The sequence below is a fragment of the Bos indicus x Bos taurus genome, chromosome 5 (assembly GCF_003369695.1).
Source record: "Bos indicus x Bos taurus breed Angus x Brahman F1 hybrid chromosome 5, Bos_hybrid_MaternalHap_v2.0, whole genome shotgun sequence".
Classification (NCBI taxonomy): Eukaryota; Metazoa; Chordata; class Mammalia; order Artiodactyla; family Bovidae; genus Bos; species Bos indicus x Bos taurus.
The window spans coordinates 7,639,931-7,666,371 of record NC_040080.1 but is presented as its reverse complement, the minus strand read 5'-3'; the positions used below and the strand labels follow the sequence as shown (position 1 = coordinate 7,666,371).

The following is a 26,441-nucleotide window of genomic DNA, read 5'->3' as shown; positions in this document are numbered from 1 at the left end:
ACTGGCCGCGTGGCCGGCGGGCGGACACTCACTTGGTCATGAACGCTAGCAGCAGGGGGGCAAGGGCCTTGGGGAAGTAGTCCTGCTGCACCACGTGGGTCAGCGCCATCAGGGGGCCGTACAGGTTGGCAACGGCCTTGATCTTGTCTTCACTCTGCGAGACAGACACACAGCAGAAGGCTGGGTGAGCACCGACGCAGCCCCTGCTGAGAGCGCCCCACGGCCGAGGTCAAGCTGAATCCCACATCCCATCACAAAGGCAAAGCCTGCTTAAGCAGACCCAGGCCTGGGGACGGTGGGCAGGCGGCCCCAGCAGGACTCGAGGTGCCGGATGTTGGGGTGTACCCCCCCACCTGGGCCACGCTCCTTTTGGCGCACCTTGAGCAGCCCCATGTGGATGAGCAGCCGGGTGAGGAAGGCGTTGGAGTTGAAGGCGGACGAGCTGAAGGCCTTCTTCATCAAAGCATCTACAAGGCAGAAGCAGTCGAGAGGACTCAGGTCATGTGGCCCCTGGGCACACAGGCTGGCCCTGTCTCCTGTCTCGTCAGGAGGTGGACGTGGGGTGGATGTGGCCACGGCAGCCAGACGGCGGGACCAGCCAGCACCAGGGGAAGGGCTCAACCCCCCTCCCGCCCCTACAGGGACGCCTGGGCCTGGCCTGGCCTCAGGTGGAACGGGCGTGGGCAGAGGTGAGGTGAGGCAGGTCACCCTGGGGCGGTTTCAGCTGGTCTCTGGAGGTGGGGGGTTGGGGAATGGATGGGGGAACGGGAGGAGGTGTGGCCAAAGCCATGCAGGGACCCCACGAGCTCCTGCTCCTGTGTGAGGCTGTTCTGGTAAACAGAATTCAGGCAACCTGTCCCCACAAATGCCCCAGGAGGGGCGGGGCTGGGCCCTCAGGGAACAGACACAGAGACCCCGCCTGGCCCTTCCCGCCCCTCCCAGCCTCCCCTCCACCAGCCCACCAAGCGTCACCCACTTCTCCAATCGCTTCCAGCCTGTCCTCCCCTCCCTGCCTGGCCCAACCTGGTGGCCCAAACACTGGCAAGGTGGAAGGTGAGAAGTGCTGTGAGGAGAGGAACTGAGAGGATGGGGTGGCGAGAGAGGGTCCCAACAGGACCAGAGACCCTCGGAAGCCTGGGGAAGGCCTGAGGACCTGCGGGTGGAGGGGGACAGTGTGTGCAGCGGCTTGGAGGCGGGGACAGGGTTCAACTCTCATCACCCCTCCTCAGAGAGGTCTGACCTTCCTGCAGAGGGCACCACCTGGCCCGAGTTCTCACCGTATAGAACTGTATGGCTTTGGGAAGGGCCTCAGGCTCCCCATCTGCAAAAAACAGAGAGGCGAGCACCCGGCCCGAGCTACGGCGAGAACCCGACGAAGAACAGATGGGAGGGCAGCGCTCTGAGCCGAGCCCAGGGCAGCGAAGAGGCCGGAGCTGTCTGGGCCACCCCCCGCACGCACCTACAGCGTCCTGCACAGCCGTCCGCACCGAGGCTTCATCCTTGAACACGGAGGACACCTTCAGGAAGGCGGAGACCACCTTCTCTGGGTCAGACGTGTCAGTCTGAGGACACAGGAGACGACGGCTGGTCACCAGGGGCCTTGGCAGACGTGGGCCCCTGCCTGTGGCTAGAGGAGGCCTTGGCAGGACATGGGCCTTTGCTGGGCAGGGACACGCTGTCCCCCCAGAGCCGGCAGGGGCCCGGCCGCCACAGGTGTGCAGCACCCACGGAGAGTGTACACGCTAAAAACCACTGTCTCCAGGGACCCCCTCTTGCAGCCTAACCCGATGAAATAATCCAGCACGCAAATGACGTTCACATGAAGGAAACCTGCCTCAGCTTAACCGACAACAGAGGAAAAGCGAAATGTTGGGAATCCACGCAAAGTGTGGATGGTTTAAGTGCTACCTCTGCTCACTGACATAAAGGGCGTGATGAGAGCTGTACTGACACAGAAAACAATGAATGGTGTTCAGTGAAAGGGTGGCCACACGAAGGTCTGCATCATATAATCTCATTTACCATGGGGGAAATCAGATAACAAGAAAAAAAAAGAGATCACAGAACAACATAAGAGGGAAATAAAAAGCCAAAATACCAAGCCAACTCTGCGAGTGGCCCCTTTTATTTCTTCTAGACGCACCTCGCAGACACTGTGGGCTTGGCTCCAGACCACAGCAATAAGGCAGATGCCACAGTGAAGCCAGCCATGTGAACTTTGGGTCACCCTGTGTGTGCGTCTATGAAGTGTGCAGTAGCATCATGTCCAAAAAAACACGTATATTAACTCAAAAACACGTTCTTACTAGAACATGCTGTTATCTGAGCCTTCAGAAAGTCGTGATCTTTTGTCAGTGGACGGTGTGAAGCACTGTGAGAAATACCAAAATGTGACAGAGACACCGAGCGAGCAAATACGGCGCAACCACGGCATCAAGAGACTCGCTCACCATGGCTGCCACACACCTTCCATCTGTGTAAAAACAAACATGCAGCCTCAGCTTTCTTATCTGTCAAATGACAGGAGAAGGGCCTACGTTCCGAGGTGCCAAGAAGGTTGAGTAAAATCATGTCCAAGTGCTCAGAGCAGTGGGGGCAGACAGGCACTGGGCGCTGTTGAGCTCAGGGTGCTCGGTAATCACCTCGGCAAGAACGAGTCACAAGTGAGCAGCCTGGGGCCTGCTTGGGGGCCTGGGACCTTCACGGGGGCAGGAGAGCCGTCTAGAAGCCGGTCCTGCAGGACGTGCAGAGGGAAGCCTAATAACCGTGTGCTCCCGTGACAATCCTGCGAAAATTCCCAAACCCCAGTTATCACTGAGACGCCCCAGGCCTACCCTTCCTCGCGGCCCAAGTTGTGTCCACAGTGTGCGCAGACCTGTGCCAGCACTTGTCACACTCATTACACGAGTGTGCATTAGCTATGACGCTTGGCAGCCCCGCCCCCGCCCAACCCCGAGCTGTGCCGGAACCTCTGCTCCGGCAGCTCCAGCAGCCGAGGCCCGAGTGGGGCTGGCGTCAGTGGTACTGTTACCTGCTGGGCTATCAGCATGGAACTCTTGGGCCCGAGGCGCAGCAGCTTCTCCGGGGAGGGGAAGGCCAGGAAGGTGGAGACGTCTGCGGGAGGCGGGGAGGACAGGACAGGAGCTGGTTCCTGGGGGACAGGCGGCACAGGTGGCTCTGGAGAGGTCCATGTCCAGACTCCTTGCCCAGAAGGACGCCCCTCACTCGGGCCACTCAAGGCTCAGAGTCCAGAATTTCCCCAAATTCCCCAAGGGTGAGGGGCCTGCAGAGGCTGCCTCTGGTCAGCTCTTCGCGTAGGAGCCTCTAGGGTGTGGGCAATCACTTCCTTCAGACTCCAAGAGCCTGGTGCGGCCAAGGGGATCCTTGGGATGACATGGGATACTGCAGAAATGACTCCAAGGCTCAAGGGGCCCCACCAGGAGCCAGTGTCTTAGCCGGGATGACCACTGCCGGTGGGCACCAGAGGCGCCCGGCCATCACACTGGACCATTAGCCACATTCAACATAGCCTGGCCCTCTGTGCCCAACCCGAAGTCCCCCAGAAGCTTTACTTGGGAACCTGAGGGAACAGACATGCCTCCCGGCCGGGAAAGGAACACCAAGTATCCAAGCTGGGTCACGACCCGGCCACTGTCTCCAGAATGGGGACCATCCCTAGGGGTCACCAAGATGGGGAGGAAAGTGAATTTCCATTTTTGCCTGTTTTTTACCCTACTCTTTTAGAAACACTTATATGCCTCCCGCACAACTGAAAACCCAGGTATGACTTTACAGTTGCCCTCTGTGTCTGAGGTTCTACACCCACAGATTCAACCAACCACGATCACGGAGCCGCGCTGCAGTTTAGTCACTGCAGACACCCACACAGAAGTGGGCTCGTGCAGGGCACACCCGTGCTGTTCAGCAGTCTACTGCACGTGGTGCAGCAGCACTGTGCGTGTGGATAACTTATAAATGAGCAGACACATCTGTCCTGGGGTTAAGTAAGACAAATGCAGCCGCACTGGGGTGATTTCCTCTTTTCCATGTGGAAGCGCACAGGCAGAACGAGTCTGCAGTCCTGGGACCAAGACACCCCCACCCCTCCTCCCGGGGGAGCGGTCTCACGACCCCAGGACCCGGGGCGGGGCTCTGACCTGCAGGACTCACCCCACTGTTCGGGCCCTGGCCCTTCCTTGAAGGTGTGCTCGACTCCTCGCCCTGCTCTTCCTGCTGTGGCTCCTCTTCCTCCTCCTCCTCTTCATCCTCCTCCTCCTCCTCTTCTCCTTCCTCCTCCTCCTCCTCGTCCTCATCCTCGTCATCCTCACCCTCGTCATCACTGCGGAGGAAGGTCTGGCTGAAGCAGACCCCTCCCTGTCCGGTGGCCCACATTGGCCCCGAGAACCCACAGACCCCCAGCCAGGCAGGAGCCGGGCAGGGAGGGCCGAGGAGCAGCTGTCCCGGACTGGGGACCTGGGAGTCGCCTGGAGGCCCGTCCCACAGGGACGCCTGCACTGCATCTTGTCCCTGTCCCAAAGAACCCGCAGTCCCACGGGGGAGAAGGAGGAAAGGAAGAATTCTGTCATAGCTGGGGCCCAGGGCTGGGCGGGAACACTGCCCAGGCTGAGACGCCCAGGACGGTGCCACCCACGTCTTGCTGACCACGGGAAACTATGGTCAAGGGGGAGTGAGGGGGCCGCCCTGCCTCAGATGAAGCCTGTTCCACTTCCCCCGGACTGGGGGGCCCCTCGAGCCCTTCCTGGCCTAGGTCCTGCAGCAGCACGGGGCCTGGCCCTGATGGGACATGATGGAGGGCCTGACACAGAAATGACGCCCATCTAGAGGTCAGAGAGGCAGGCAGAGACGGGTGCTGATGGACGAGCCAGCTCCCATCCAGACGGAGGAGGCAGCCCCCTGCCCCTCAAACCCGGAAGACCCTCGCTCCTGCATCAACTTCTGCCTTCTCCAGTCGACCTCCAAGACTGGTCTCAGGAACAGCCCGGGCCCATCCCATGGCCACTGCACCCCACATCACTGCTGCCCCGCGTAGCGTCACCTCAGATCGAAGCGCGTCCCTTGGGAGGCTTCCCCGACCCTCCTGCTCTATAGGGTGACTGCTCTCAGCCCCCTCTATGTCCCTGTGATATTTACACGCCATTACTTGATTATCATTGTCTTATTCCTTGATCCCTCGCCCACGGCAACAAGGTCTTAGGAGTCAGAAACCTTGACTGTCTCGCTGTCAATCCCCTAATGCCTAGCACGGTGCCCGGCACACCACAGGGACTCCACCCATGTTTTCTGAATGAATAAAGGGAGGAACGAAGAATCCGGGGCCCCAGACCCCCCACCTGAGGGACGCCAGCACCGCGGCCATGTTGAAGCCTTCCAGCACTTCCTGCAGCTGCTCACAGCCTTCTTCTCCCAGCATGTTGCCTGCTCGCGGGGAGGGGCCGGAGGTCAGCACGGGGTGGGGCCCACTGGGCAGGCCGGGGCCGAGGCCACCCGCCTCCTACCATTGAGGTCCAGTTTCTCCAGTTCCGTCTTGTCTGCCACGGCCTCAGCGACGGACAGAGCAGCCTCTCTCTTGATCTCACCAAATGACAAATTCAGCTCCTAAAAGATAACGGGAAGGGGTGGAGGCAGGCAGACACAGGAGCCAGAAGACAGGGGGACCAGGAGACACGGGGTGACCAGGAGACAAAGGGGTCAGGAGCCTCCACTTCCCCAGGTGAGGGTTTGAGGCAGACTCTGTCCGGCGTAGACACACCGCCACGACAAAAGGAATACTATTCACCCAACAACTCCCACTAAACTGCAACGACCCGAGTCACTCTTCTCTTTGAAAAGTCAGAAACCCTAGCTCGGAGGGGTGAAGAGACTTGCAGAGTCACTCGGGGAGAAGGAGGTGGAAAGGCCGGGCTGTGAACCCAGGCCCACCTGCCTTGACAGGCCTGAACCCTGCTCCCCGCACGCTGTCACCCTGAGAGCGGGGGAGCCTGGACCCCGGAGGGAGGAGGTAGGGGGTCGGCCAGCACCTTCAGCTTCGGCAGGCCCCCGTGGATGGCGTCTGCGATGGCGATGGCGCCCTTGGAGCGCACCAGGCAGTCCCCGAAGTTGATCACCTCCACCTGCCGCAAGGTCTTCAGCGTCTGCAGGAGGAGGTGGGGGACAGGGTGAGGCCCTCCTTGAGCCAGCGTCACACCGCCCTGTGCCCGGTCCAGTTGCCTCATCAGCTCTTCCTGTTGCCCCCGGGAGGCCTCCCAGCCTCTGGCTAAGCCCCTTCCAGGGCTCCCTATTACTCATGGGAGGTCTCAAGGAGTCAGCAAGGCCCCTTCCATCCCCCAGCCCTCAGACACACCTTGACCCCCGGCCTGGTCACACCAGGACCAATGGAGTAAGGGTCACTCCTGTCTCTGGCCTGCCCACGGGCTGCTGACCCCTTTTCCCGAACACCCCTCCTGCCCTCCCTGTCCACACAAAGTTCACTTGTCCTGGAGAACTTGGCCACAAGGTGGCCTCTTTCAGGAAGCCTGCCCTGCGTCTGGCTGGAACTCCCTGTGTGCTCCCCAACGCTTGCTCAAGTCTCTAAGACCCCACAGCAGGCCTGCCAGACTCCTGTGGGGTCGTGCAGGCCTCTGAGGTTGATGGGAGCAGCAGCGTCTCCCACCCAGCAGCCCCGACGCCCAGCAGCCACTGTGCTCGCAGTGGACTGGCTCCTTCCTCCCCTCCTCGCCCTCGGGGCTCCTTGAAGGCAGAGTCCCAGACTCAGCTCTGTGTGGCCTGCACTCGGTACAGCGCTGGGCACTAGACGGGGGCTCAATAAACAGCTGAGGAAAGAATCGATGAGGCCAACAGGCTGGAGCAGCCTCTACGTGGCCTCTGAGAACAAAACCAGCACCGACAGCTGCGGCTGCATGGAGGTCGCTCAGGATGGGGCAGCGCGGACACGCAGAGCTGCCCCCAGGGCCCAGGCCCCCTGGTGACAGATGCCCCGTTCGGGACACGTGCACGTGGCTGAAGCCACGGGATACACACCAGGTGGGTGGGCCGGGGGGAGAGCAGCCACCTGCCAACGGGTCCACAGCAAAGACAACCACCAGTCCTGGTTTCCGTGGCCCACTCGGGCCCTGCTGTGCCCCTCTCACCTTGGCCATGGCCACGGCGCCCTTCTCGGTGAACGTGTTGTCGTTCAGGTTGATGACCCGCAGCAGGGGGTTGATGGCGAAGGCTTGGGCCAGGGCAGTGACGCCGGGGTGGTTGATCCCATTCTGGGGCATGTGGACCTCCTCCAGAGTCCCGATGATCTGTGGGGGGCAGGAGTGAGAGCAGTGGGCCCCGAGGTCGGGGGCGGGGCCAGGGGACACCCTGCGGGCAGGAGGGCAGTACCACCAACCAGGTGTGGGAGGGGCTTGTCCATGAACAGAGGGCAAAGCATGCTTCAGGGCACAACCACACCTGATCCTCTCGTCTCACGAGGGAGACCTACCTGGGATCAGGACCATCACCAGACAGATGACTGAGATCAGAGGGGCTAAGTAACTTGCCCAGGGCCACACAGCTCTGAGCACTGGTGTCTCTGTCTGGCACCTCTGCACTGCAGGGACCCTGGGCTTTGGCCTGCAGTCAGCCCAGGCCCTGCTCTGTATAATGCAGCACCACGTGGCCTTTCTTTATGAGGGTGCTGCTGCCTTATTTACACAGTATGAGTGGCAGCCCATCTTCTGCATCCTTTTCTTGGGGTGAGAAGGCTTCCTGAACCTAGCGAACCCCCTCACTCCAGCCTTCCCTCACCTCCTTTTCTCTGCCTGGAACACTCTGTCTCCTCCTTTTTCTGGCATTTTCTTGACAGGCTGACTCCTAATGTGTTTAATAGCTCTCATTTTGGATGCCTCCTCCCACAGGAAGACTTCCTGGATTGCCCTACCCCAACCCCCCCAGCACAACCCAACACTCTTCCTCTCTGCCCCCAGGGTGCCTCATCCTTCCCCTCTCATGGTGTTCATCCTTCTAAAGTGTCAAAGCCACCTTCCTGTCTGCATCCTAACAGCCCCCAAGATCTCAAGGAGAGGCCCACGTCCCAGTCTCTATCACCACCCTGGAGGGACTGAGGACAGGCCTGGCCTAATTCTGTACCCAGGCACCTTGTCATCTCTGGGCGCCCAGCACAGCATGGGGATTCACAAATGAACACAGGCAGCCCAACTGAGGCACATTCCAAGTCAGGGCTCTTAATATTTTCTGTGCCATTGGGCAACCTGGTAAAGCCCTAGGGCTCCCCCTCTGGATGTTTTTAAATTTTAAGCTAAATTATACAGAATAACAAATCAATTCAACTGGAAGACAAGTATCAAAATGTTTAGAAAACTGCCTAAATGTTTGTTGTACTCATACATATACCTCGTAAGCCAACGGATAATAAGACCTTGGAGAACCATTAACTTTAATGTATGAGAAACAAATACTTCTGTCTATCCACAATGGCTATCATTTGACATGAAAATACCTGTGATTTCTCCTGGTAACAATGCCACAAGAATTTCTAAAGCTGAAGTTTACTGTCCACATTCACCATGGAAGGTAAATGCTGCATTTTATTAGCTCTGGTAGTGAAACAATCATGCACTATCCCCCTGACCACATTCAAAGCCTTCCTGAACTCTATTCACAGACCAGTGGGATTCCACAGCGTGCATGCTCGGTCATGTCCAACTCTATGCAAAGCCATGGATCGTAGCCCACCAAGCTCCTCCGTCCGTGGGATTTTCCAGGCAAGAATATTGGCGCGGGTTGCCATTTCCTACTCGAGGGGATCTTCCTGACCCAGGGATCGAACCCAGTCTCCTGTGTCTCCTGCATTAGTAGGCAGACTCTTTACCACTGAGCCACCTGGGAAGTCCACGGACCTGACTTAGACGCCCTGCCCTGAAGGACACCTGAGAGCACCCCCTCCAGCTGCTGCTCCCGCCCTCCTCCCTGGCTCATGGGCAAGTTTCATGGGCTCCATCCCAGCGCCCTTCTCACTGGAGCCAGGGACTGTGACCCCACAGGCCGGGGTCAGCACTCACGCTGCTCTGGCACTGCCGCTCGTTTCCCAGCCTGGCAGGTCACAAATAGCACTGACGATTCACCCCAGAAGGCGGATCACGCCACCTTTCCTACTCGAGTGATGGGGATACTGTCCCGAGAAGATGAGCTAGCAGCCTCGGAGGGGGAGGTGAGCCACCCGAGGTCTCTTGGCCAAGTTCTTGCGTCTGCCGGCCATGCTCAGCCTGCCCCAGGGCAGGGAGGGCAGAAACCACTCACCCCGAAAGCTTCTGCCAAGGCGGTGGCTCCGTCATTCTCCAGACGGTTTCTGCCCGCCACGAAGACCTTCAGTGCCAGTGGCTTGCCTTGGGCACTGGACTTCCGATGACACTCGGTCAGAGCTGCTGCCAGGATCTGGGGGAGGCAGGAGGCCCTGGTCTTCAACGTGCTGCACCAGCCACAGCCCGGGTGGATATGGGACGAGGAACTGCTCAGCAGCAAGCACCTCAGCTGGGCCCAGCACTTTGCAGGAACATGGGCTGTGACATCCACCTCTGTGTCCACCTATCCCGTCAGCCTGTGGGGCTTAGCCTCATGGTAGGGACGGGGAGAGGGAGATAACAACACCGAGTGACGTGGGCAAGGGGCTTCATGGTCAGCCCACTTTAGCGTCAGGACCCTCTGTCAGGTGGGCACCATCGCGACTCCCACACTCTGGCTGAAGAAACTTGGGCTCAGAAAGCGACAGAAACTTTCCTGCAGACACCATGCAAGCGGCACACCCTGGACAGAACCCGAACCTTCTGGCATCTCCTCCATGCTCCGCAAGGCCTCAGGGGAGCTGGCCAAGGAGGGCAGGGCTCCCCCCACCATGACCCATCTGACACCCGCCCAGGCTCTGACCAGCCATACAGCGGGGGCTCACCTGCTGGGGGTAAAAACCTAAAACCTGGTTTGCCCTGACCCTGGGGTGGTGCCAGGAGGTGGCCTCTATCTAGTGACACCAACAGAGCAAGAGGTCACAAACACCAGTCGGCTGGTGGGTTGAAGTGGAGAGACGGCAGTATAGAGGATGTAAACGGGTCCTGGGCAGCGCGGCAGCAGACACTTACACACACCTGCCAGGCCCTGAGCGCTCCCAGCCAAGGTGCTTTCACACCTCATTCAACCTCAAAACCAGCCCGGGAGACAGAAGGCATTAGCCTTGCTCTGCAACGAGGGAGCCGGCTCAGTGTGGCTGCACACAGCTCTACTCCGGGGCACATACAGGACCTGGGACACCGCCAGCGGGGGTCGGGTGTGTGTTCAGGGCAGAGCCCACCGACTTCTGCTGCAGGCCAGCCTGAGGGATCTGCAGAGGCAGCTCTACTCCGGGTGGGGCTGGACTGGTGTCCTGCGCTGAGGCAAACACTGTTGTCTTAACACACAGCTTACTGCCCCTAGACCAGAGGCCTGCAGGCTGAGACAGCCCAGCGTGAGCTGCCCGCCCTCCCATGGGGCAGGAGGTGACAGGCCATGTGCAGGGCAGGCCACTCCTCAGCCTGGGCCGCCTCGAGCACACACAGGTGCCTCCTGCTGCTCTGAGCGGCCACGGGGATGCTGGTTCAAATCCCACATCCGGCCCACGCTAGCTACATCATCTGAGGCGCTCAACCCAAGAGCTCTAAGCTCAAGTGCCGTTATCTGAAAAGGCAGGGACAGTGTCACCCACCTCTCAGTAAGGGGGGAGAATTAAGGTGACACGTCTTCAAAGAGAAGACGTCCCTGTTTGCTGTCAGTTCCTATGTCCTGGCCCCCTGCTCGTTTTGGTCAGACGGTGAGGGAAGGAGAATGGGAATGCAGACTGGCGCTTGGCCTTTCTAGAAGCTAGGCCAGAAACAGCCAGAATGGGCCAAGAAGAGAATAATCAAGGCTGGCCTCCCTGGCCCTTCTGCCCTGACCAGCCTGGTTGCTGGCAGGACAGAGGAGGCACCCTGGGCAAGGGTCTGACCAGGGACAAAGGTGAGCTGCGCCCAGGCCTCCCCGAGTGGCCCCTTGCTGTGGGCTCCCTCCGCCACTGCACATGCCAGCCCTCACATGGCTCTGGCAGCTGTTCCGAGGGCACAGCGGGTCTGGTGATGCCCAAACCCTGTGCTCTGCAGAGCCAGCAGGTTGGAGCACGTCTGCAATGCTGCCTGTGGGTTGCTAAGGCAACACAGAACTGAGGATGGTTGCTTGGCAACTCCACCCTCCCAGATCCATCTCCTGTCCCCACTGGCCATAGGCTGCTGCCTTTGAGGCCTTTGTCCTTTGAAGAGAAAAACAAGAGGCGAACCATCCCAGACGGTGGGTGGCCAAGGGCACATACTCCAGGCGGATGCAGATGTACCAGGGGACCGGGCAGGGAGGAAGGCGGAAGACACAGGGATGTGGGGGAGGGAGTGGCCACACCCACCTTGCCACCACCGATGCCCATGCCACAGTTGTTGAGCTTGAGTTCGTGCAGTGTGAAGCAGGCGGAGCTCTTGAGCAGGGCCTCGAAGCCTCGCACGCCATCAGGCCCGAAGGCGTTGTCACTCAGGTCCAGCTCTACCAGCTGGGCCCCAGCCGTGATGAGTCCCTCCCCGAGAGAGATCTGGGCACAGAGGAGCTCGCGTCAGTTTCACAGACAGGGACCAGGTGCTACTTCTGTGCCAGGCCCTTCCTGCCCTTGGGGGGCATCTGGCAGGTGGGGACCCGGCAGAGACACAGACGGTCTCAGTACAGAGCTGACCATGTTACACTGGACTGAAAACCCTGCAGAGGACTCTTAATTCAGCTGTAGCCTGGGGCTTAGTACGGTCATCCGGGAAAGCATCCTGCAGGAGGCCACATCTGAGCTCAGTCTGGATGAGCAGCAGCCAATCATGGAATACGAGGAGGTTCCAGCCAGAAGTAAACCCACTAGCAGAGGGACACAGCACGAAGCGGCAAGCTGTGTGTCTGGGGACAAGCCTCCAGGAGAGGCGGGGGTCAACTCAGGCAGGCGCCAGGCCAAGAACTGTGAACTTGGGCCTGAGCGCAGTAGGCTTGGAGGCGCGTGAGGGGTACAGAAGACACAGCCCCAGACTTGGGGAGGGCAGACAGACAGGCAGAGGGAGGCTGGAGGTGTGAGACAGGGATCCAGGCAACAGAAGAGGCTGCGGGGGCCAGTGTGATGAGAGGTGGTGGAGGGGAAACTGAGTCTCGTCAGGGTTCTCACAGAGAGAGGGGGGACCTGCAGAGATGAGATCACTGGCCAGGGAGGGGAGGAAGGACCACCGATGCCCCAGGGTTTCCAGCGGTGACTAAGCACCCAATGTGGGTGCCCCATTTCCCACCTCAGCCCAGGACCAGATGTGGCCAGAAGGTGCTGAGCTCTCCCGGGAACCTGCCAGGCTGGGACACCGAAGTTCCCCAGGACAAGTGGGTGGGGCAAGGCGGCTCTGCCAGGGCTGGGCATGGAGGGGGCAGGGTTTCAAGGTGGGAGGCGTAGGGAAGACACTGCCCTTGATCCGGTGATGGACAGGGCAGCTGAGGCAGTTTCCACGGCCTCCAACCCCAGATCGACAACGAAGGGCCATTCTCTGGCTCCCCCGCCTGCTGAAGAAAGCCCAGCCCCAGTGATAGGGCTGCAACAAATCTCAGCCCTTAAGCGGTCAGAGGCTCAAGCTCTCCCTCTACACCACTCCACCATCCCTGCACTTCACGCCATTCCTGGACCCCAAATTTGTATTCCTGTTTCTGAGACGTGCTCTCACCGTAAGTTTAGTATGGAGATCACGCCTTCTGCAGAACTTCTGCAGAAGATTAGAGGCTAAAATGTAGGTAAGACAACAGCGCAGAGGCGCCCAGCCAGGATCTCGTCAGTCAGTCTCCTTCAACTTTTCTAACTCAAAATCCTTTTGTATACACTCACGTCAATTCACTTAACCTGTGCTCTGAATCCTAGCCGCCCCTGGTTCCTGTCCACCCTTGGAGACTTGTATCCAGCTTGAGCAACTCTGCCAGGGCTCCATCAACCTTCCACCCAGGGAGCCCGCTCTCCAGTGTCCCCATGGGGACAGCTGTCCCATCCTGGATGACCCTTAACTGTCTATTGGACAGAGGTGCTTTAGAGATGAGGCTAGTGCTGGCATCTCAGGAGGGCCGGTGCTGGCTGATCGGAGGCCTGGGAAGATAGCACCAGCACAACACAGACCAGACGGACCGGAAGCTTGCCCAGCCTCGCTGGGAGGCCTCGCTGGGAGGCTGCCAGCCCCGCCCCCTCCCCTTGAGCCCCAGGCAAGCCACACTGGGTCCTGTGACCCTCCGTGCCTCCCACACATGCACACAGGCTGGGAGCTCCACCCAAGCCAAGCTGAGCCCAGGAATGGGGAAAGGGAAAACAGGCAGAGAGAAGCCACCCATGATGAGAACCAAAGCAGAAAGAGTGGTATTGGAGAAAGGGAGGGGCCGGAGGAAGACTGGGCAGCCTGTGTGCAGAGTCAAGTCGAGAGGGACCTCAGGACACAGAAGGAGGGGCTGGGATGAGGGGATAATCATCTGGGGAGGAGACCCACGCTGCCTGTGGGCGAAATCTCTGAGCTCAGGTCTCTGCTGCGCTTCCTGTCACTGGGCCGCCCAGTCTCCCAGGGACCTTGAGTCCTCACTCCTGGCTCCCCATCACCGCGTGTGCTGCCACCTGCTTGTCAGGACACAGACAGCGACCGCGCTTGCCTGGCTGCCATGGCAGAATCTCGGCCGCCCCCAGGGCACTCTCAGCCTCCACAAAGAGGAGGCTGTGAGGGAAAGTCCTGGGAGGTGCTAAAGGGGTCCCTGCGGCCCGGGGCGCAAGCAGAGGTCGCCTTTACTCACCAGGGCGGGAGGGATCTCCGACCGCAGCCTCCCCGTGAACATGTCGCTCCAGTGGCATCGCTTTGGAAGGAAGAAGAGAGTTAGCCGAAACCCTTCGAGATGGCCTTCAGACAGCCCCTCACCCCCATGGACCTGGGACCAGCTGTGATGGACGCTGACAGGACCTGGAGGCCCCAGAGGAAAGGACCGTGAGTATCAGCAGCAGTGTCAGGAAAACCCTCCATCTGTCCAACCCTCTGGTTCTCAGAGAAAAAAATAATCAGGCTGAGAGGGAAGGAGGGGACTGGCCCCAGGCCCCCCGGCAAGGCAGCGGAAGGACCAGGACCAGGACACCAGACTCCTGGCCCAGTGCTCCTTCCCAGTCCAATTTTCCCCCATGGTGTGGGCCATAGCAACATGGGACATGATCTTGGAGAGTGGAGGAAAGGAAACGAGACAACATAGAACCCAGCAGTGAAGAAGTTACTCTCTTTTCAACCCTCCTTACCACCTCCAGAAGACAGGTTTGGTTGGGGGTTGGTGAGTCTCACCCACGCCCCCACTTCCAGCTCATCTGCCTTTTTAACAAAGGGAGAGAAGGCTTCAGGTTCAGACCCTTTAGATGACAGTGACCTCGAACTAGAATTTAATAACACTCTGATTTCCTTTATAGTAAGGGATGTGATTTTTCCAGCTAGAAAAGAGATCGCGTTTGCTTTTAAATTACTTCCAAGTGAGCTGATTTAAAGGCCATGCCAGTTAAATATCACAAAAGCAGTGGCCACGTAGCTGGGTCACATCCATGCTGGGGAGCAGAGTTGAGGCTCCCAGCACACAGCCCTACCTCTAACGCTAGGTCTGTGTCCACTTAAAATATCACCTCTGACAGCTCTGGCCTTTCCTGGCCAACCCTCGGAAAAATGGACACAGGAGAAGCAACTGTTCCCTGAAACCCAGGCCTCAACACGTATGAACTAGACCCAACATTAAGTACTAGAGAAGCTGGTGTTGGCAAAACTCTCACATCCTCCAATAAAGCAAATCACTAACACCCCTGCGGACATCCTACACAAGTTGGCTTGGGGAGATACACCTGTATGTAGGTGTGTGGGGTCAGAACCGGCAGCTCCAACCTAAGCGCCTCCCTATGGACAGTGTTCTCATCCAGAAGCTTCCCCAACCTAGCTCTGATGGGCTGAGGTCAGTGTGGGGCTCCAGGGCACGCAGCTGCCTTCTATTCCTGGCTCAGCTGACCCAGGCCTGCCACTCCCTGACTCTGACCCCCAGCATCTTATCTCTGAAACAGGCTTTAGGCCTCGCTCATATCCATGTGGGCAGTATAGCAGTTGAGAGGCTGGGGTGCTGTCTGGGCTCCAAGCCTGGGTCACACTTTGCTCACCTGGCAAGACCTAACGTGTGAGGTGCTACAGGAGTGGAACTACCATCTTATCTCACCTCAGCGCTGTGCCCAGAAGGGCACCGGTGTCACAGGCACCTCTGCCCCAGCTGCTGCTCCAACACCCCCAGCTCCTTCCTGCAGAGAGGCAAGCTTGAGACTCTGCGGTGAGGCGACTCAAGGCCCTGGGCCTGCACAGGGGGATGCGAAACAGGCCCTACTCCCACAGCTCAAGCGCTCTCACTCCAGCCTGCCTGTGGTCACCATGGCAACCACCCAGGGAGGAAAAACTCCTCTGCATCAAGGAGCCCAGACGCCATGTAAGGCCAGGCAGTGCAACCAATGAGGTGGCGGCACTGGGGCTCCAACCCAGGCCCTTGGATCCCTACGCTCAGCTGCAGGCATGTCTCCTCTGTTCCTGTCCTTCAGGGATCACCCGGGAGAGCAGAGTTCCTTCACAGAAAAATGTTCCAGTTCATGTGCAGGCAAAGGACAGGCCCTGGGCAGGAGAGCAGAAGCAGCCCTGCCTTGGCTGTCTGTTAACCTGACCGTGATCCTCTTGAGGACACAAACATCAGAGGCCACGCCATTGACCAGCTCGGGGCCCTCCGCTTCCTCTCACGGCCCTGGCCTCGTCTGCCTTCCCTTTGAGAAAGCCCTGAGGGCCACGAACGCGTGCTGGACTTGGAAATGTGAGCACAGCTCAGGCTCTGACCAGCAGCAGGATCTGAGGAGGCTGACTCAGCCGCCCTGAGGCCTCAGTTCCCTTGACTCACAAGATGGAGACACAGCTTTATGACGGCACGTCTCTCACAGAGCATGAAGGACCAGCATTCAGAGGAACTCGCTCTGAGAAACACCAAAACGGAAGAATCTCTGGGTTGGCTGAGGAAGGGCACCGTTTGCGTCTAACCTTCAAGAAAGGACCAGCCATTAGGCTGTGAGAAGGGCAGGTAGAAGGCCCCCACTGAGCAGCCTTCCTTCCAACCACCAGCACCTGAGCTGAGGTGTGGCCATTTCTGCCCCAAACGCGCCTCCTCCGAGGGGCAGCCTTTGCTCAGGAGTCTTTGCCCAGGCTGGGCTGAGCACCTGTCAGAATGGCTCCCAGATCTGTGACATGAGCTGCAGGCTCTCTCCAGCTCTGCTCCTTCCTCTTTCCCTTTCTCACGTGACCCGGTAAACCTCTTATCCTCCTGACACCTTCTCCGGGTCTGTGACCGCCGGGCTCGAGCAGACACATCACACAGGCAGAGGGGCCCCAGCTGGCGCTGTGCTCCAGGAAGCCTGGAGCAAGGGAGCTGTCCGAGGTGACCACCCCCAGGGCCCAGGAGGGACTGGACACAGGCACCTGCCGGGGGGGTGGTATGTGAGCGGAGGCCTGTCCCCACCCAGGCTGGGCCTGCTCGCCCCCGACCTCACCTTCAGCTCCGGCTTCTTCTCCAAGGCCTTGGCGATGACCCTGGCTGCCTCCACGCCCACCGTGTTGCCCTCCAGGCGCAGGGCCTCTAAGCCGTCAAAGTCTTCAATCTCCTTAATCACATCTTTGGCTGCCCGGGGACCAAAAAAATCACATTCTTAGACTTCATGGGCCACAGATGCAGGAGCTGAGGCCCAGCAACCACCTCGTCCCTCACGAGGGCTACAGTGCACCTCCTGGGTGCCAGGCCCAGGCTCACCAAGGGACTCAGACAGGCTCACGGTATAGTAGGGGACGTGGCTATGCGGACAATTCCTCTGTAGTCATTAGTAGTTAGTCGCTCAGTCGTGTCCGACTCTTTGAGACCCCATGGACTGTGGCCCGCCAGGCTCCTCTGTCCGTGGGGTTCTCCAGGCAAGAATACTGGAGTGGGTAGCCATTCCCTTCTCCAGAGGATCTTCCCAACACAGGGATCGAACCCAGGTCTCCTGCATTGTAGGCAGATTCTTTACCATCTGAGTTACAATTCCTCTGTAATGAGTGTTAAAACAAGGCTTGGGAACCAAGGGAAAAGAGGAACCGGCTGGTGTGGGTGAAGAAGGTGCTCGGGGCACCTTGTGGGTGGTGTGGGTGGAACCTGCCAAGAAGGGGCGAACACCGGCAGGGCAGGGAGAAGGCACACACGCATCCAGGGCGAGGTGACTCGGGCTGGCGTGCGCATTAGTGTGCTGCTTTATTGTGATGAAAAATCCCATACACTCTAAATGCCAATCAACAGAGGGCAGGGTAACTCACTGGGGCGCGTGATATAAGCAGTCACACTGATGTCACTACGAATGGCAACAGAGCTGTTTACCTGACTTGGAAAATAATCATCTTACAGTGATAAGTGAAAACATTGTATGAATTCTTACACACACACACACACCCCCCCCCCCGCAAGTTTTAGAAACCAGACGTTAAAGCGGTTATCTCCAGGTGGTGGGATTCTGGCTCAATCTGTGTTTTCCCAGCATCTGTTCAATGTACTCTCAATGTGTCTGGTTAGAAAGCAGCTTTTTAAGTATCTGTAATTATGATCCCAATTACTTAGAAAAAAAAAAAAAAAGAGGAACTCAACTATGTGTTTTGGGAAAAAAAACACAAAACTTGAAAAAAAAAAGCATCAAAATTAACAGCAGTTACATCCCTGGGCTGTGTTATAATGAAGATAATTTTTCCCCCTTCTTTCAATGCTTCTGTATGCTACAATGAGCATGTATTAATTTTACAATCTGAAAAAAACCATGCAGGTTACATGAAAGACAAATCTAGTCTGGCTGGCACAGGATGGATCGGGGTAACATGGTGGGGAAGAGATGGAGAGGAATGTGAGAGAGAAGAGCGGAACACGACCTTCCAGGCTACGACAACCACAGAAGGGTTGTCAGAAAGTCTGGGATATGCTAGGACTTCCCTGGTGGTCCAGTGGTTAAGAAACTCCCAATGCAGGGGGCCTGGGTTCAATCCCTGGTCAGGGAACTAGATCCCACAGGCTACAGCTACAACGAAGACCCGGTGCAGCCAAGCAAACAGTTTTAAAAGAGAAAGCTCGTGACCTGCAGCCTCTAAGGGGCTCCCTGAGAAGCTGTCAGAGCTGCAGGAGAGCTGGGGGTCTCCCTCCTCTTCCCCACCCCCGCCAACAGTAGCACCTCCTCAGAAACCTTGCTACCTCCAACCAGGTCCATTTTTCTTTCGGCCCTGTTGTGCAGTATGCTGGGTCTTAGCTGGGATGGACTGTGTGGAGTCTTATCCACTGGACCGCCAGGGAGGTCCCTGAACGGTTACTTGATTATCACACAGAGACTTCATTAATACCGGCTTCCTCGCTGGGTCATCCGTTTGTGAAGAAAGGGCCTTTCCTCATCTCACTTCGCCTCTGCTCACTGGTACCACGTTTCCTAAGGTTGTTACTGACAAGCCTGGTCTTGTTAAGTGACCTGAGGTAAGGAAGTGCCTGCGAAGGTCACACAGCTAGAGTAGTGACCAGCATGCATTTTATGACAAGAAAGACTGGACAGGCACGAGCCTCCCATTTCCTAGGAAGGTACGCTGAGGCTTCAGAGAATGAAGCCACTCTGCCCAGAAGTTCAGGGGAAATGGCAACGCTGAGCTTCAGACAGGTTTTCTCAAAATGAACGTATGTGCTGCTCCCCAAAGTCTTGCTTCTGTGCACAACCACAGACTTCACACAGAGGGGCCCTGGCAGAGAAACCCCCAAACCCCTCTCCCCCTTTGGAGCTGCAACTCCACAGCGCCAGGTGTCCAGGCCGCTTCTGCAGCTGGCACTTAGGGGCAGGGCTGGCGTGGCCTCTCAGCCTTTGGAAGACCTGCTCCAACAGGGCGTCCCCCTAACATCCAGGGAACGGCCGGCTCACCAGGAGGGAAGATGGCTGCTCATGGGAATGTTTACACCGTCCTTAGAAGCGAGGCAAGATGCCAGGGCCCCAGGGGAAGCCGTGTATGTGACACAGGTACAGAGACCGGAAAGTCCTGTGCTTGCCACGAGCTTAGCCAGGGAGTCAGAGTGAGCGTGCAAGGAAGAGCACCCAAATGGAAAGAGCAGGGACGGGAGAGGGTGGGGGTCACAGCCGGGTCGCCTCTCGCTTGACTGGCAATCCAGAGTTACTTTACACAGAACTTAAAAACAGGCCAGGGATGGGCCCCAGCTGGCCCTGACTAACCACCAACCGTCACCAGGCTGTGTGGAAGGGGGTTCTCCTTTCAGCCTCGACTGCCTCACAAAGAAACAAGTCCCAGGGGCTCTGCTACCTAAGGTAGCAAGGCCTTACTTTGGTCCTTACATGACTCAGTGAGCAGAGAAAAGGACCTAGTTCTTTGTTTTGTTTTCCAATTTTGGGGGCCTAGTTCTAATCAATGGCCTCATGGCCTTCCTTGGACCTCACCTGCTCACTCCCAGCCAAGACAGAGGCCCTTTCTGGGCTCACGATCAGGCCACCAGGCCCCTTGATACAGCACTCAAGGGCCTCTGCCCAGGGCTCCTTCTGGGATTCTGACTTCTTTTCTCTCAAGCCCACCCTGTGTGTCCCAGCTCCTGGGCCAAATCACATGGTTCTCCTGCCTGCGGTGCCCACTCCCCTTCAAATATCTGCTCATCCTCGGGAACTTCTGGAGCCCTCCTCCTCCTCCTCCTACTAAGTCGCCTCAGTCATGTCCAACTCTGTGCGACCCCACAGACGGCAGCCCACCAGGCTCCGCTGTCCCTGGGATTCTCCAGGCAAGAACACTGGAGTGGGTTGCCATTTCCTTCTCCAATGCATGAAAGTGAAAAGTGAAAGTGAAGTCGCCCAGCCACATCCGACTCTCTGTGACCCCACCAGGTTCCCAGCCTCTCCCTAAGTGGAAAACATCTGATCCCTTCCCCAACCTTACTTCCCAGAGCTCTTCCATGTCTCTGAGACTGTGTTTCATCTCTCTCCTGTTGGCTGTCTGAGGACCTCATTCCTACTCCAGGTCAGGAGCTCCTCAGAGGCCCGGGCTCTAAGCTGCCCATCCCTGGTGACCGCCAAAGCAGGAGGTGGCACGTCCAGCCTGAGCCAATGAAGTGGTTACGTGCATCTATTTTAGGAGCTGACAAACCTGAATTTTCTTCCCAGCTCCACTGCTTAGAGCTGGGCCTTAGGAAAGTCCTATCACCTCCCTAGGCCTCAACTTCCCAATTTGCAAAATGGGGTGAAACCTACCTCCAGACCTTTTCGGGGGGGATAAACGGAGACACTCTTTGTACAGCACTGAAGACTACGTGACTCAGTGTTAACAACCAGCATTTAATAGCAAATTCACGTTTACTGAGCTGGGCTGAATGTACACTGAGACGCACCAGACCAGGGACTCAGCTGGACCTCCGATGGAATCCTGGCTCTGCTATTCAGGGCTACACCACCTTGAGTAAGTTACTGAAGACTCCCGAGTCCTTTACTCCTTATTTATCAAATGGCAACATGTTTACCTCCCTTTCCCAGGGATGATGCAAGGATCAAAAGTGACAAAGCACAGGAAGGAACTCTAAAGATTAAGGCCCTACAGAGACATTAGGAATGTGCAAGGACTCAAGCGGTCTCTGGCCTGGAGGATGGGAGCCAGTCTGCCTGTACACTAGGACAACCGGGCAAGTCCAGACCAGTTTCTCTGGTTGGGCTGGAACCTCAAGAGGCCCGATTCGGGCACCTTCATTTCCAGATGCCTGGGATTCGGGGTGGATGCGTGCCAGCCATACTCTGGCCACAGAAGCAAAGACAGGGTCTGCATTCTGCTTCTAGTTCTGTCCAGGCCTGATGCCTGTTCACAGACAAGCACATCCATCCCTCCCCAGGGGCATTCACTATGTGGACTAGACTCCCAAGAGGGCCCCAAGTCTCTTTTTTTTTTTTGGCCTGCGCTGCACAGCATGTGGGATCTTAGTTCCCTGACCAGGGATTGAACCTATGGTCCCTGCAGTAGAAGTGCAGAGTCTTAACCACTAGACCGCCAGGGAAACCCCTGGACTGTCCTTTTCATGCAGCCTTACTGCTCTCAGGGGTGCAGTGCTCGGAACCTTCCCGCTCTCGGAAGGGCAACGACTGTCCCCAGACCAACTCTGGATTGTGCGGTGAACTCGGGGGTGGATCTGAAGTAAGAAATCAGGGCTGGATCCTGGGACTGCAGCTCACTGTGGTCCTGCGCTGCCAACCATTCCCCCAAAGAGGCGTTTCCCACCTGCCGGCCTGAAGCCACCGGCAGGGATGCCCACAATGTGCTCACGGACAAAACATCTTTAAGCCTCACTGGGCTAGGACAAGTGTGATCATGAAGCTAACCGGGCCTGACAAGTGCTCCCTGTCCCTCCAGGGCCATTCCACACGGGTACTCACCATCGTCCGCAGTGTTGAGTTTGAGGCTCTTGCCCTTGAAACTCAGCTGTCCCCCGGCCACCTGGGTCTTGGCGAGCGTCTCTGCTAGCTTGGCAATATCTTCAGAGGCCATGGTGGCTGCGTTGGTGGGCTCCTCTGGAAATCTGCAGACTGAGGAGGTCAAAGTGCATTAAGAGAGGATCTCTGGGCATCTCCAGGTTGGGGAGGGCCGGGTAGGACCATTTCAGCTGCCTGAGCCCACCTCCCAGGATAAGGAAATCCCAAGCACTAAACCACTGGGAGAAATAAAAACACTGAGCAAGGAAGAGTTCTAAAAAGGCAAAGATTCAACCTCTGTAGAGTTACCGTCTAACTACAAGCCCTCCTCTGCCCAACTGCCCCAGGCGGGGTACCAAGCAGAGCCATGTAAGTTGACCACTGGGTCCCCAGGGAATGGCAGTCGAGTCCCAGTCTGACGGCTATGAAGAGTCTCCCCAGAGCACACACCTGCCTGATCATGTTGGGTGCTTTCTGTTTGAGGGTCCCATTCCTCAAACAGGACACAGATGGCTATGGGATCCAGGTTATCCATCCCAAAGAATGCCCCACTGCCCTCGTTGGCATGACTCTGGGGGTGGGGCACAGGGCACAGCCCACTGCACAGCTCGTTTCAACCTTGGCCAGGAGACTGGGCAGCCCATGGCGGACAGACCTCAGGGGTTCCTAGGCGACCAGAGGTCTCTACATCACAACAGCCACCATCACAATAGACTGAGGACAGAGTTGCTGAAAAAAAGGAGCTTCTAGCTTATAGTTCAGCAGATTGGCAGAAAGGATCACTACATTTCCCCAAAGAGGAATGGGTGATCAGGAAGAACAAGGTTATTTAGTGTCTCAGACAGTGATAAGAAAAAAAACAAACAGGAATAGGGGTAAGAAGCTTTGCTGTTTTCCTTTTTTCTTGGGAGGGGGGAATGGATTTAATCTAAAATAGAGTGGTGGTTGTTGTTCAGTTGCTTAGTCATGTCCAACTGTTTGCAACCCCATGGACTGCAGCACACCAGGGTTCCCTGTTCTTTACCATCTCCTGCAGCTTGCTCAAACTCATGTCCATTGAGTTGGTGATGCCATCCAACCATCTTGTCCTCTGTCGTCCCCTTCTCCTGCCTTCAATATTTCCCAGCATCGGGGTCCTTTCCAAGGGGTCAGTTCTTCATATTAGGTGGCCAAAGTACTGGGGCTTCAGCTTCAGCCCTCCCAATGAATTTTCAGGACTGATTTCCTTTAGGATTGACTGGTTTGATCTCCTTCCAATACAAGGGGACTCGCAAGAGTCTTAGAGAAGGTATTATTAAGAAAGAAACAAAGACTTGAAGGATACTGGGGACTGACCCACGCAGATATCTGGGGGAAGAACATTCTTGCAAAGGCTCTTGTGGGGGAAGGGGGGGCGGTCAGAGGAAGTGCAAGGAGGCCAGTGGGGCTGGAACACAGAGAGAGAAGGAGAAAAGAGGTAAGAGATAAAGAGAATTAACAAGAGGCCCCAGTCACAAAGGCCATTTTAAGAACCGAAGCTTTTACTGTGAATGACAAAGGGAGCCACTGGAGGGTTTCTAGCAGAAGAGGAACTGTGATGTGACGTTATATTCTGACAGGATCACTCTATCTGCTGCGTGAGGCAGGGAATCTCAAAGCTGCTTCACGAATGAACGAGGGGATGAAACTGAGCATAAAACAGCCTGACACCGCCACCACCCCACTCCTTGTAATTCCAGTTTGGGACAATTTAAGGCTAGAAAAACGGTGGTGAGGCGTCCAGACGAAATAGGAACACAGAACTTCTCAGCTGGAAAAGTCCAGTACGCACACACACACACACCCCATCCTATCCACTATAAAGACTAGGCAACACACACACCGTTCACTGTAAAGTCTAGGCAACTGGACCACAGAGAGATGAACTGACTGGTCCAAGGTCTACAAAGGGCCAGCAGCGAAGTAAACACAAACATCTCCTCTCCCTCCCGAGCAGGAGCCTGGCACATTTGCCTCCGTGCACATCCACCGCTCCTGCCCAACGTCGGCAGAGACTCACGAGGGTCCCCGGGGATGAGGCTGCACCAGCCCAGGTCCTCGGCGGGTGTGGGCCTCTTGGGAGGCGGCGGCGGGAGAGCGACGTGCGAGTTCGGGCCGCGAATGACAGGCGGGGCCGCACCGGAGTCCCATCCGGGATCCCAGGCGGACGTTCACCGCCCTCGGATTGACACCGACGCGAACAGGGGACGCCGCTGCCGGCTGGGCGAGCCGGGTGGGCCTGATGCCCTCTCTTAAGCCTCAGCCTCGCCGCTTGGGAAAAGGGACAGCGCCCCTCCCGGCTTCCCAAACTCCCACCCGCTCGGCGCTCGGCGGTCGAGGGCACAGGGGATAAAAGCGGAGGGGGCATGCAGAAAGCGCCACACCTTCCTCGCCCGGTTCCAGGGCCGCGCCACCCCCGCCTGTATCCCCAGGCAGGTGACAAGGAAAGGAAAGGGATCCCCGACCCTACCGTACACAGGCTGCGCCGCCGCGTGGGGCGATCGGAGTGCGCGCGTGCGTCCGGCGGGCGCGGACGGATTTAGGGTCCGGGTCAGGTCAGGTCAGGTCGGGGTCGCCGCCTCCGATCCGGGGCTCCCGATGCTCAGCTCCACCGGTAGACGTCCGTCAGCTTTGCCCAAGCGCTTCTCGCCGCTCGCAACTCCGACACCACCTGCTCCCCGCACGGCGGCGGATGATGGCGGAGGGAGGTGGATTTTGAAAGCCGGCAGTTTCTTTCCTTCGATTTGATTTGTCGGAGGCCTGGTCCGGCTTCCCCTACCCCTGCGCGCGCGCGGCCTGTCGGGTATGGTAGTCCGCTTCTCCTGCGCGGGGAGCGGCTGGACGCCGCAGAGTCGCGCCCGCGAACTACCATTTCCATAATACCCGCGCGGCGTCCCAGGGCGCCTCCGCTAGGTCCCTCTGTGCCCTCCCTTTTGCGGCTTCTGGCTCTTTTTCCCGGAGGCCGCTGGGCGGCGTTGAACCGCGAACTCCCAGGGAGACTACAATTCCCTAAATGCCTTGAGGCCGGGCTGGCTCCGCCCTTCCGGAAAGGTTCAGGTTCACGTAACTTTATTGACAAAGGCTGGTGCTAACGGAGACTCGAAGCTCAATCTGTTCCGCAAGCTAAGAGGTGTCCATTTCCTAAAGGGAAAACCTCGCTTTTTTTTGTCCCATGAAATTGGAAGGACATTCGAGGACTTTCCCCAAAATAGCCACAAATTCCTTGATAATTAAAAGGAGGGGGGGAAATAGTAACTCTGTAGCAAAGAAACTCTACCACACCACCCTTAGCCATATTAACGTTCACATTAACGCTACACTGACGCTGACATCCATCGCACACCTCCCGCTGTGCTGAGGCCACAGCATCACCATCCAGTCCCCGCAACGCATAAAATTAATCTAATCGTGAGGGGCCATCGGACGTACCCAACTGAGGAACACGTTACGGAATAATGTGTCTGTACTCTTCCAAAAATGTCTGTGTCGTGAAAGACAAAAGCTGAGGAGCTGTTGCAGATAAAACGTGACTGAAAAGACACGATAATTAAATGCAACACGTAGTCCTGGATTGGATCCTGGGGTCGGGGTACAGAGAATTATTATAAAGGGCAATATTGAGACAGAAAAATTTGTATGTTAGATAGTAACATTGTAAAAAAAAAAAAAGATAATAGCATTGTTTCCATGTTAAACCTGTTGTTCCTTTTAAATTGTACCTGATTATGTAAGAGACTGCCTTTGTTCTTGGGAAATACATGCTGAAATAATTACAGGCATGATGTTGCAACCTAGTCTGGAATGGCTCAAAAAATGTATACATTCATATGTAGCGTTAGAGAATGCAAGTACAGCAAAATGTAAACAAGTGAATCTGGGTGAAGGGTCTGTGGGAGTTCTTTCAACATTTTTGCTACTTTTCTCTAGATTCGAATTTTTAAGTAACAGAACACAAGTAGCTATTTTCTTTTCACAAAGAACTCTTTAACCATTATGTAAATAAGGTGTTCATTATAAACACTTCAACCAACATAGAACAGGATAGAAACAGAAAAGTAAACCTTACCAGAGAAACTCCAGTTCCCAGAGATCAGCACTGGCAACACAGGCAGACTTCTTTCCAAAGTTACCTCTCACAACTCGGCCCACACACCCACTTACGCTTTCGCTTTACCTGCAATTCAGAGTTAAATGTCGTATGTGCCAGGTTCTTCCACATACAACTAAATTAATCTTTACAACCACAAAGGAAAAGGGCATCATTGCTACCCTTCCCAGCAGAGATGAGAAAACAGAAGCTCCAGACTCTAGTCCGAAGTGCTACTGAGTTGTGGATCCTCTGCCTTCTCCCTTTCCTCTTCTGCTGTAGAGCCCATATTAAATGCCACCTCCTCCAGGAGGCTTTCCTTGCCCTGGTGACTCCACCCTGAATGAATCAGCTTCCTGTGGGGCCCCTCAGCAAGCTTCAGAACCCTCACAGCTGTGGGTCTGAGAGCTTTTTCACAGAGTTAACATTCTACTTGGCAGCTTCCTCCTTCATCTGAAGAGCCTCTAGGCAGGTACTGTTTCTATCTGGGCAGCATTCTCTGGGGTCCTGGCCTGTCATAGGTACCTCAGTTCTGTTCAGTTTAGTTGTTCAGTCGTGTCCGATTCTTTGCGACCCATGAACCGCAGCACACCAGGCCTCCTTGTCCATCACCAACTCCCAAAGTTTACCCAAACTCTTGTCCATTGTCGGTGATGCCATCCAACCATCTCATCCTCTGTCATCCCCTTCTCCTCCTGCCCTCAATCTTTCCCAGCA

At 56.7% G+C, this 26,441-nt stretch overlaps 1 protein-coding gene across 6 annotated transcripts in view; it reads right to left on the bottom strand.

Annotated features, from left to right (window-relative positions):
• The window catches only part of RANGAP1 (Ran GTPase activating protein 1), a 28,690-nt gene extending 2,753 nt beyond the window's left edge, over positions 1 to 25,937 (bottom strand). Inside the window, exons 1-16 of one of the 6 annotated variants that reach the window (XM_027540691.1) lie at positions 25,704 to 25,937; positions 24,108 to 24,308; positions 21,584 to 21,733; positions 16,676 to 16,803; positions 13,882 to 13,941; positions 11,462 to 11,641; positions 9,307 to 9,441; positions 7,149 to 7,307; positions 6,039 to 6,152; positions 5,517 to 5,616; positions 5,352 to 5,436; positions 4,171 to 4,339; positions 3,032 to 3,151; positions 1,460 to 1,562; positions 379 to 467; positions 33 to 154 (exon numbers count right to left, since the gene is read on the bottom strand). In XM_027540691.1, the coding sequence (XP_027396492.1) occupies positions 33 to 154; positions 379 to 467; positions 1,460 to 1,562; positions 3,032 to 3,151; positions 4,171 to 4,339; positions 5,352 to 5,436; positions 5,517 to 5,616; positions 6,039 to 6,152; positions 7,149 to 7,307; positions 9,307 to 9,441; positions 11,462 to 11,641; positions 13,882 to 13,941; positions 16,676 to 16,803; positions 21,584 to 21,695 (1,676 nt within the window). In that variant the 5' untranslated portion in view covers positions 21,696 to 21,733; positions 24,108 to 24,308; positions 25,704 to 25,937. Of the gene's footprint in view, positions 1 to 32; positions 155 to 378; positions 468 to 1,459; positions 1,563 to 1,595; positions 2,786 to 3,031; positions 3,152 to 4,170; positions 4,340 to 5,351; positions 5,437 to 5,516; positions 5,617 to 6,038; positions 6,153 to 7,148; positions 7,308 to 9,306; positions 9,442 to 11,461; positions 11,642 to 13,881; positions 13,942 to 16,675; positions 16,804 to 21,583; positions 21,734 to 22,643; positions 23,012 to 23,657; positions 23,750 to 24,107; positions 24,309 to 25,703 lie in introns of those variants that run through there. The other 5 variants (XR_003510983.1, XM_027540692.1, XM_027540689.1 and 2 more) reach the window with 5 other exon arrangements.
• Positions 25,938 to 26,441: the final 504 nt, after the last annotated feature.